Below are 10,804 nucleotides of genomic sequence, written 5' to 3'. Positions count from 1 at the left end.
TTTCATGATTAAAATGTATTCCAGAGACTTCAGCAGACCAAAACATTCTCCAGTAAATACTGAAGTCTCTGGAGGCAATTTTATTTTCTGTACAATGCCAAACTGTTGATGAAAAATGCCAACTCCCACACACTTCTCAGGACCGGGTTTGGAAGAATCACTAAAAACTAAATGGCAATGTTTCCATCGGCTGTCACTGTCAATAATATCCATAAATTTGGCATTGGCAGAAGGATCTTGTTTACAAACACCAAAGTCAAACAAAATAGATGGATTTAAAATTAATGCATCATAGTTAACACAAAATATAGGAAGAAATTGTGATCTATGTGTTGGAGCTTGAAGAGCTAAGTATTTTTGGAGACTAACAATAAGGCATGGCGGCGATTTATGAGCCCAGTACGAATAATCCATACATTCCAACAGAGACCGTAACTTATAGTAAAGAGGATGAGTATAAACTTGTAATGCTCTAAACAGGAACCTGTCACAAAGAAATTGACGTCTGAGGTGCAGGGGGGCTTCAGAACATTCCACCTGCAAAGCGTTAATAGGGCTCGACCGCATAGCTCCCGCAATTATTCTCAGAGCCTTAGACTGGATAATGTCTAACTTATGGAGAGCTACTGCATTACAGGGTTCAAGTATAAATGTTCCATAGTCTAAAATGCTTCTTATTAGAGCATTATATAGAAGCTTTAGAGAGAAAGGATGGGCTCCCCACCAAACTCCAGAGAGACAACGCAGTATGTTTATAATCTTCTCACATTTGGCACTTATATAGTAGCAATGAGGGCTTCCTGTAAGTCTTGAGTCTAAAATTACCCCAAGAAATGTTGCTTCACTTTTAGTGGGAATTCTAATGTTATTATAAAATACAGATACTGCTGGAGGAAGTCTCATACGTAAGAATAAGACTATAATACTTTTAGGAACCGAAAGGCTTAAAGTGTTATTGTCAAGCCAGACTTTTAATAACTTAAGGGAATGTGTCATAGTATCAGACATGTTGTCTACAGAATCACCAGACACATAGAGGAGTAAATCATCTGCATATTGGAGTGTGTTAACTTTACCCTTAAGGGAGGCTTCCAGATCATGAGAATATATATTGTAAAGTAAAGGACTTAAAACTGAGCCCTGAGGTAAACCTTTCCAGGCAATACGGGATTGGTAGGAGTCTCCTGATATTACTTTAAGCATTCTACCAGAGAGAAGATTGATTGTGAAGCTTATAAAAATTTGTGGGATATTCAAATTAGTCATTTTTTGTTTCAGAATTGAAAGGTTGACATTATCATAGGCTGCCGACACATCTAAGAATGCCGCTAACACAGACTTATTGTAAGAAAATGCCAATCTTAAGTCTGTCATAAAAATACTGAGACTATCCATTGTACTCCTGCCTTTCCTAAATCCAAACTGGTTTGGTGATAGTAACCCCTTACTCTCAATAAACCATTCTAGTCTAGTTTTAATTAAATGTTCAGAAATTTTGGACATAACTGGAGCTAATGCAATTGGTCTGTATGATGATGGATCATTAATCGGTTTGTTGGGCTATCGGTTGTTGTTAAGATTGAATTAATTAAACTGAGAAAATAAGAAAGGCAGGAATCATTCAGGTTTTGAAAAAAGGAATATGGAATTCCATCACAACCAGGGGCTGAGTCCCTTAGTTTTGAAAGAACCCCTTTGAGTTCTGAAAGGCTAAAGGAAATGAATGAATTGCTACTATCATGCTGGGGGAGGAGAGAAAGCTGTGAGTTAGAAGACATATTATCTATAGATGGGACAAATGGTGGAGCTAATCTGTCAAGAAACAAATCAACTGTACTGCTATCCATAAGAGGAGACCTTGGAGGTTTAAAAGAGGATCTGAATCTACGAATATTTTGCCAAACTTCAGATGGAGAAATGTCTGGTGAAATTGAGGCACAAAAAGATTTCCAGCCATTGAATCTTTTTTGTTTTAATAATTTACGTGTTTTAGTTATAATATTACAAAGAACATTAAAATTTTGTGATGTAGAATTTTCTCTGTAATTTTTTTCAGCTATCTTTCTCTCAGCTATCGCAGCAGAACACTCACTGTCCCACCAAGGAGGTGATGGAATATACCCATTGCCATTATTATTTTTAATAGGAAAAACTTCCTCAGCAGCCTGTAGTAGGGCCTGTGTAAAAGCTTCATTACAAAGATGATTATTGCTATCTTTTAGTGGAGGTATGGTTGATAAATTTTGTTGAACTTTATCTCTATATAATGACCAGTTAGCATCCTTAAGTTTATATTTTAACCGGGAAGGAGACTTTGACAACTTTTCGCTAATTTTTTGAGGAAATGATACAATTAGTGGAAAGTGATCACTTCCATATGAAGACGATAGAGGCCACCAGTTTAATGTAGGGGCAAGGGAGGGACTACACAGGGTTAGGTCTGGTGCACTAATACCCTCATGTGGCTGTGACCTTCTAGTAGAACAGCCAGAGTTTAGAAGGCATAAATTATTATCATCTAAGATGTCTAAGATTCTAGCCCCATAATGATCAGACTTAGAACTTCCCCACATAGAATGTTGTGCATTGAAATCTCCCATGACTAAAATAGGGCGCGGGAGTGAAGATAGAATGCTACAAATATCATCAAAGACTTCAGTGGAAGGGTGAGGTATATACATATTTACAAAACAAATATTATTTACACTAGCAGCAATAATGGAAAATTTATCACTGTGATTAGGGATGGGTATGTGGACAAAGGGCACACCTCCTCTAAGAATTAGTGCAACTCCACCATACCCATCTGTTCTGTCTTCTCTAAGACAGATGTGTCCTGGAATTCTAAAATTGAATCCGGGACGAAGCCAAGTCTCTTGAAGAGAGACTGCAAATGGTTTGTAACTATTCAATAAATAAATTAGGTCACTTTTTTACTATTAATACTCCGGCAATTCCACTGAATCACTAGAGACTGGTTTTGTGGATGGTCCTGACTGGCCATGATTTAAAAAACTTTTCAAAGTAGCAGCATCGTTGGACGGTATTTTAATTATATTAGATTGTGAAAGGTACTGAATGATAGAAATGATGAGATCCTTTGTTATTATTTCTGACAAATCATTGTAATTTTTGAGACAACCTGTAGAAAAGGAAGAAATGTTGCTGTAATCTTGGATAAGCTCTGCATGCGCTTTTTGATCATATCCCTTACTAGAATTTCTGGGACGAACTTTGGGTTTCAAGAATACTGTTTTCCTATATGTGGGACTCTTAGAAAGGCTTGTTAAATTATTGGGGTTGGAATACGTAATAGTTGGACCAGTAGGGGCCGATGAAGCAGAAGCAAGAACGTCAGCATAAGATTTCGAAACTGGTGGATGGACTTTACTGGCTTCTGAATAAGATATAGAGTTTCTAGCCATTGTTTCCTTAATAGCTTTTTGTCTAGCATACTCCGGGCACTTTTTGTCGGTTGCGAAATGGGAACCAGAACATAAGATACAGACAGCATCATTCCTTTCAGTCTCACAGCTTATACCTGAGTGGTTGTCACCACATTTGTAACACCTTGGAGTGCCTCTGCATTGCATTTTGGTGTGACCAAAACGGCAACAATTAAAATATTGCAGCGTGGGGAAAATATAAAGCTCTACAGATAAGGAATTGAAACATATAAAGACCCTGGGAGGTAACACCTTCCCGTCAAAGGTTAAAACTACGGTCTCAGTTGGAATGAACTTGGGTGTCTCTCCATCATATACCTTTCGGTTTAATCTCCGAACTTTCAAAATGCTTCCACAGTTCTGCGGAAGCTCAATATTTTCTATAATATCTTTCTCATCCCAGTCACATGGCACACCTCTCACAATTCCCATGCGGGTGATAGTGAAGGCCGGAATAAATGCTTTGTATTTATTAACATCAAGAGATTTGTGATCTAGAAATGTGTTAGCATCCTGAAATGTTTTAAATTGTAAAGACAACCTATTCCTTCCAATCTTTTTGATGCTTCCCTCTACAATGTTTTTTATCAAACTTTTTTTAAGGAAAAATCCAAATTGTACTGGGTGAATAGATCCGGTTTGATTTGGTAGTAAGATTTTTTGAACATGGACAACATAAGGCGCAGGGTCTGACGCGTGGTAAAGTGACCGAGCAGAACGAGGGTTACTTGTGATATTATTAGACTGAACAGCCTCATTATGGTGGATTTCGGTGTTTTTATCATTAGACTCAAGCATGTTAGGAATAACATTATCCTTCAAATCATTGGGAGAGTATTGGGAATCTGATGGACCCTTATATCTGTGATTTTTTCTCTTCCTTTGATTTCTATCTGAGATTCTCTTTCTTTTAATTGATTTCGTGTTTTCCGAACAGTCCGTATCTATAATTGAACTTTCCGTTTCCATTCCCGACGCATCTATTGTGACTACATGAGACACCTGGAGGGATGCCCCTCCAGGGTCTTCGGGCTCCAACATGGACGCCAAGAGAAAAATTCTATTTACATATAATACAATAAAATGACTTACCAGTTGAAGAGAAAAAAACTAAAACTATAAATAATAAACACTAACTACTTATATATACACCTTACAACTTAACTGATCCTATAATATCAAATTAATTTAACTTTCAAAAGTTTTGCCAAAAAAGGACGTCCGCCTACTTCTAAACTTCCCGCCTTTCACTCTTTGCTTTTAACGTAGTGGATTTCGGCAATCTCCGTTTTTTACTAGATTATAGCCGTCATCTGTCAATCTATCAATGACGTTTCATACAATCGAGATAGAGTGTGTGTTTAAACTTTAAATTTAATGTAATTGGGCCCAAAGAGTATAATAATATATTATAGGGAATGATTGGGCCTTAGGAGAAAGAGGTCGTGTAAACAAACTTTTTTAATTGTCCTCTAATCACAAGCCTTGTGGTGGACAAGTCTTATGCCGAAGATTACTGCGCCTGCGCGGAAAAATTAATTAACGTGGGATAAAAAAAGTGTATGATTAAATTAAAAGGAACAGATGTTTTTTGGATGAACACATAAGAGATAGTTTCAAAGTATAAAAAAAACTTTAAGAATCTACTGTAGGCGCTTACTTGAGATTTAATTTATGTAAATTAAAAAACAAAAAAAATTTGGTTCAAATATTGAAGAACAGTTAAAAAGAACAATTGAATTTGCCAATAAAATTAATTACCCCCCGCCAACTTAAGAGAATCAGTGAATCGCTGTTTTCTTTTTTTTTTTAAGAGTTTCGCTAGGCCTTACAATATTAATATTCTTTGTTTTGTTGTTGAGCTTTCGCCGTCACAGAACACTGTTTGCGTAAGCATCATATTAGGCTGTGACTGTTCGCCTTTCGGTTTTGAAAACAAAGAGCAAGGAATATATATTAAAATAAACAAAACATGACGAAGAGGATGTTAGAGTACCTAGTATTATTATTCTTTGAGTGGTTGATTGAGGTTGATTCAATATCGTGCGGAGCCAATAAACGAAGAAAAATAAGAAGTAGACTGAGGTAGACGGTAGTAGACAAGAGAGCAAATAATTGTTCTTAGAATATTTATATGTCTAGATAGAGTCTCTCAGCAAAACCAAAGAGGCACCTTCAATGCATTCAATTCCTGTAGATGGCTTACTAGGAAACCCTGTGCAGAGCCAACCAGTGATTAACGTCTGCTATGTAATTTAATATAATGTTAATAATGAATGTAATAAAACGAAAACTAACAATATGTATTTGACTTTAAAAGGAACTTTTAATAAGGAACTTTAAAAAATTAAATGAGAAATAGATAAAGCAAATATGTAGTTATAAATAAGTATAGATAATTTAGTTATATTAATTTTTATTATTTAAATTATAGCTTAATAATTGCAAAAGCCATTCTCGTACGTAGATCTTACTTTGTAATAAAATATGTCCGCAATTTTTATTTTTTTATTTAAGGTAGCATGATTTCGACTCATCACAAAATTAAACTTCAGAACACAGTAAATATTTTGGAATCTACGAGACGCTATAGCCAAATTTTCTGTAGCGACAGGGCTTCTTTTGCTGTTTAATTATTTATCAGTGTAAAAATAATTGTCGAACGGCAAGGACTCTAGTTTCTTTGTATAGTATATCTGAAGGTTACATGAATGGTTTTTAAGCTATTATTTTTAGAAGCATTCGTTGAGCTCTTTCAAGACGTATTAAATGGATTTTGTTTGCACCTCCTCTGTATATTACACAATACCTCAAAACAGAACCAACCAAGGCGTTGTAATATTTTAAACAAATCCTAGACCACCTTGATGCCTTATTGTTTTGAAAAACTTTCCTTTCGGATTCCCTCTGAAAGTCTTTTAATAAGTTCATTCCATCTTAGATAACTGTCTATGAAAACCCCCAAATGTTTAATTTGATGGACACGATCAACTTTTATGTCTTTATTTGGTTGTGAAATCACACTTGACTTAACTTATTTTAATTATTAAATAATGGACTGTACCCTACTAGAGCTACTATTTATCATTAAAGGAAAATAAGAAGGAAAATTATCTCACATTAAGTTAATTACCGATTTATTATCTATGGGGAGTGCCTATTGAACAAAACAAAGTTGGTCCTCCACCCTTGTCAATTAAACAAAATGGCCGTCGAAGCGTAGTAGTTACTTGATGATTTAGAAATTTTTTTAAAAGAAGAAAAAGGTACGTTCAATACAAATATTCTGAAAGAAAAAAATTTATTCATGAAATTAAAATAGACCTTTATTTCACTCAATTTTCATAATGTCAAAGTGAAGTTTATTGCGCGCATGTTTTGTTTGTTTACTTCTCTAGTTCTAAAGTTTTAGTAAACAACATAGTACATATTTCATATTTGGTATATGTGACTTTAGGATTGCATTATAATAGAATTAAATGATGTTAGAACTTTTTAGTAATTTATTGTTTTACAATCATTTCAGAAAAAAGTGGCAAGATGTCTAAAAGAGAATCCAACGATCGAAATGAAAGGAAGTATCCCAACGATTACGAGAATCTCTTGTCTCAGCATAATTTGGAATCAACGAGATCCAAACAAGAGTTGCCTAGTTTTCCAGGCTTTTCAAATGCTGAAACGCAGACTAAAACAAGTGATATGAAAATTCAGGGAGTTCAAGCTGGCATAGGAGCATGGCCTTATAATCCTTGGTGGATGCTTGCAAGTACTTCAAAAAACATTCCATCTCAAGATGAATTTTCCGAAAGCAGCGACCAAGCGAGTAGAGTTAAACAGGAACCAAGTGGAGCAGATACTCCTGATCATGAACCATTACAAAATGAATTGGAACAGTTTCAAACAGCAACACCTCCAGCGGGCCTTGACTGCTTTTGTGATGACTGCTCAGATCCTTTCTGTGATTCCAGTGTAGGCATATGTCGGAAACTTTTCCACTGCCCTCACTGTCGTAAGAGTTACCTCACAATTTTGGAATTCAACACTCATTTAACAGGTGTTCATCCTACACAAAAACCATTTCGTTGTCAAATTTGTCTGGAACCATTTTATAAAAAGTCACAACTACGTAGACACTTGGATTCAAATCATTCACGGAAAGATGTGAATAAGTGCTCTGTTTGTTCGAAGTACATAAAAGATAAAAGTAATCTACGAAAACATATGCAAGTACATACAGGTCGTGTTCCCCAAAAACAGTTTAAGTGTGACCTTTGTAATAATAAGCGTTACATGTCTCTGGATCGCTTGAATAATCATAAAGTTGTATGCACAGGTGAAAAAACACTAAAATTTTGTGATATGTGTAATAAAGTGTTTGATAATTCAAGATCGTTGAACAGTCATAAAAAGGTTCATTCCAGAGAGTTGAAATGTAACCTTTGTGGTGAACAGCTTCGTTCCCTTCATCAGTTTAATGAACATCGGGTGTTATGTTTAACAAAAACCACAGATATTGGAGGAAATGCATCAACTAGCACTGGCAATGTCAACAATTGCTGCACAGAACCAGGTTTGTGTGAACATGATAAGCCAGCTTATTTGAATATTCCCAGTTATGCAGCTGGGAGGGTATTTGAAGCAACACTTTCAACATTAAAATCAGACTCAAACTGATTGCATATGTAGCACTTTTTCTGCAGTTCTATGTATATTAATTAATAAAAAATATAGATAACCAAAAACTTATAACAGTTATAAAAACACTAACGAAACAAATCTAAAGTTACACAAGACTGATGCAAATATCCCGCCTCACAACTTGCTTTATATTAACCATTTTTAGAATGTAGGACTTTAGTGAATAGGTATGTAGGTTTAAATAAAAGTAATATTATTTGCTGTATGTTCTTAAAAATATTTAATTATATTGTTTATATTACTTATTAGACGCCACAATTAATCCATAAAGTTAGCGTTACTAAATAGAAAACATATTTACAAGCAGAACATAAATTAACATTATTTATTTTAATTATTGAGATGCTGTTAGAAGTTTTGACTGATTTGAGCTGTTGGTAGTTTGCAGTATTACATAAAATATTTTTATTTTTCTACTTTCCAATATTTTAAATGTGTAGAACTCTATAATTTTTTTGTTATTAAGGGTGTGAATAACAATTTTCTTTTATTATTGTTGATTGCTTTTATAAATAGATGTGGATTTTTATATGTCATTAAGATATTTAAATGATAAGCAGTGTTTCATGTTTTGTAATATTCACTTGAATGTTAACAGGAATTGGATGTAGTTCCTGAAAAACGTTCCAAGCCACAAACATCACTTTTTAAGTAATTCGTGTTTAAAGTTTAATAAATTTTAGTGTATTCAATACATGTGGGTTGGTCTACGAAGTCATGATTTCATTTAAAGAGTGACAGTAGGGTTGCCATTTTTTGTCAGACCGTTAATAAGAATCATGTGACCAGTTTTGTGTTCTTAACTAAATTTCGACATGATTGTGAAATGGAACATTTTTCTGGAATTACGTCCAATTATGTACTTTACAGTCTTGGTATGCCTAAATCATAATTATCATTTAAAAATATTTTTTTTGTCTAAAGACATCTAGTAATTATGTTATACTTTAATATATTTAATATATTATTATTTTACATAATAATTATTATAATTTATACAAAAATTGTTAAAGACAAAAATAAAAAAAACACTATGTTAGACCTAAGAAAAAATATAAGTGCAATCACTGATGGCTTAGCCATATGGATATTGTTTTTTTTGTAATTTGATATAATTATATACATGATATAAGTATTAAATCCTTAAAAAATTTTTTTAAAGATTATCAACTGTATACTTTTTGAAATGGCTTAACTCACATTCAATAGGTGTATGTACCAACTAGTTTTGGAGCAATCTGAGTGCAAGTAATGCACGCTCGAACTGACAACATGCAGCTTGACAGGGTGTGGGGTGCATCTCACTTACATGATGTAAGACCTGTGATTGGTCTGATACTAGTAGGTACATACAACAATTGAATATAAGTTTAAAATATAACATAATATTGAAGTGAAACTTCTTTGCGCGCATGAGCGGTTTTTTTTTACGGATGAAATGCAATAGAGTGTCACAAAAAAGATTTTTTTCAAGAAAAGGGGAGGTTTTTGTTCAAGGTAGAGAGCAATTGAGGTAGAACATTTCTTACTCTCGGGCGAACTTAGCACGAAACACAGCGCCGCTAGTAAGTAGAACATCTTCCCTACTAGCGTTGTATCGTGCAGGTTAAGCGCGCGGCCGCTAGTAAGTAGAACCTCTTCTCTATTATCGTTGATTCGTGCAGGCTTAGCGCGCGCCCGCCAGTAAGTAGAACAGCTTAGAAAATCTCCCCGACAAGCATTGAGTAGAACACCTTCCCTACTAGCGTCATATCGTGCAGGTTTAGCGCTCGGCCACCAGTAAGTAGAACATCCTTTCATCCATCCAATGACAACAACAAAATATCATAATATAAACATAATTTCAATGAAAAATTTAATTGATAAAAAATTGACTACATCATTAGATTTAGAGAACAGTTTAGTATAAATTTAAACGAGATTTAAAAATTATTTTGCCAAAGAAGTTTCACTTCTGACCTGTGTACTATGTACGCACGCATTTTATTTTATTTCATCTAAGTTTATAAGTATGTACTAATAAACTTAGTTTTTATATAGTTACTTGTTCATTTAAATTATTTAAAACTTGCCATGAATATTGTAATTATATTATATAAGATGAGTAACTGTACTACTGTATACTGATGTATATATTCATTATTGTATTAAATTTATATTTAAATTTTTCTAATGATGACATATTAATTATTCTTTTGTATTTATTTGATGTGAAAAAGTGGATATTGGATTTCAATTATTAAAGATGGAATAACAGCTGTCGGAATAGTCATATTATGTTAATATCTTCAAGGAAATGCCAATTTAATGTGTGGAAAACCTAATAAAAATTATTAAACACTGTTTTATAGGGATTAACAATAATTATTGGCAATACTTTATAGTAAAATCTCTGTTTATATGATATGATCTATGAAATTATGCATGTAAATCATGAGATTAGGTACAGCTGATGTCTGGAAAATTTGAGTTTAGCAATTTTGGGAAAGCTGTGCCAATGTATTTTGTTTTGCCATACAAAAGAATGTCACAGTACAATAATTCTAAGAATATATATTTCACACATCACACTTAACTATTCTTTTGTAAAAGCTATTGTTTTAGCAGATACTAATATATGAAAAAAAAAATCTGTATCGATTTAATATTTTCCAATACGA

General features: G+C 33.8%; 1 protein-coding gene across 1 annotated transcript; it reads left to right on the top strand.

The window, feature by feature from the left end:
• Positions 1-6,601: 6,601 nt before the first annotated feature.
• On the top strand, positions 6,602-10,245 carry LOC126965711 (zinc finger protein 665-like). Its single transcript, XM_050809458.1, has 2 exons — positions 6,602-6,712; positions 6,973-10,245. Exon 2 carries the CDS (start codon positions 6,987-6,989, stop codon positions 8,118-8,120), a length of 1,134 nt encoding a protein of 377 aa, XP_050665415.1. The 5' UTR covers positions 6,602-6,712; positions 6,973-6,986; the 3' UTR covers positions 8,121-10,245.
• The last annotated feature ends 559 nt before the right edge of the window (positions 10,246-10,804 follow it).

The sequence above is a fragment of the Leptidea sinapis genome, chromosome 8 (assembly GCF_905404315.1).
Source record: "Leptidea sinapis chromosome 8, ilLepSina1.1, whole genome shotgun sequence".
NCBI classification, from domain to species: Eukaryota; Metazoa; Arthropoda; class Insecta; order Lepidoptera; family Pieridae; genus Leptidea; species Leptidea sinapis.
Note: the sequence above shows the minus strand (reverse complement) of the source record. Positions and strands in the feature narration are given on the sequence as shown.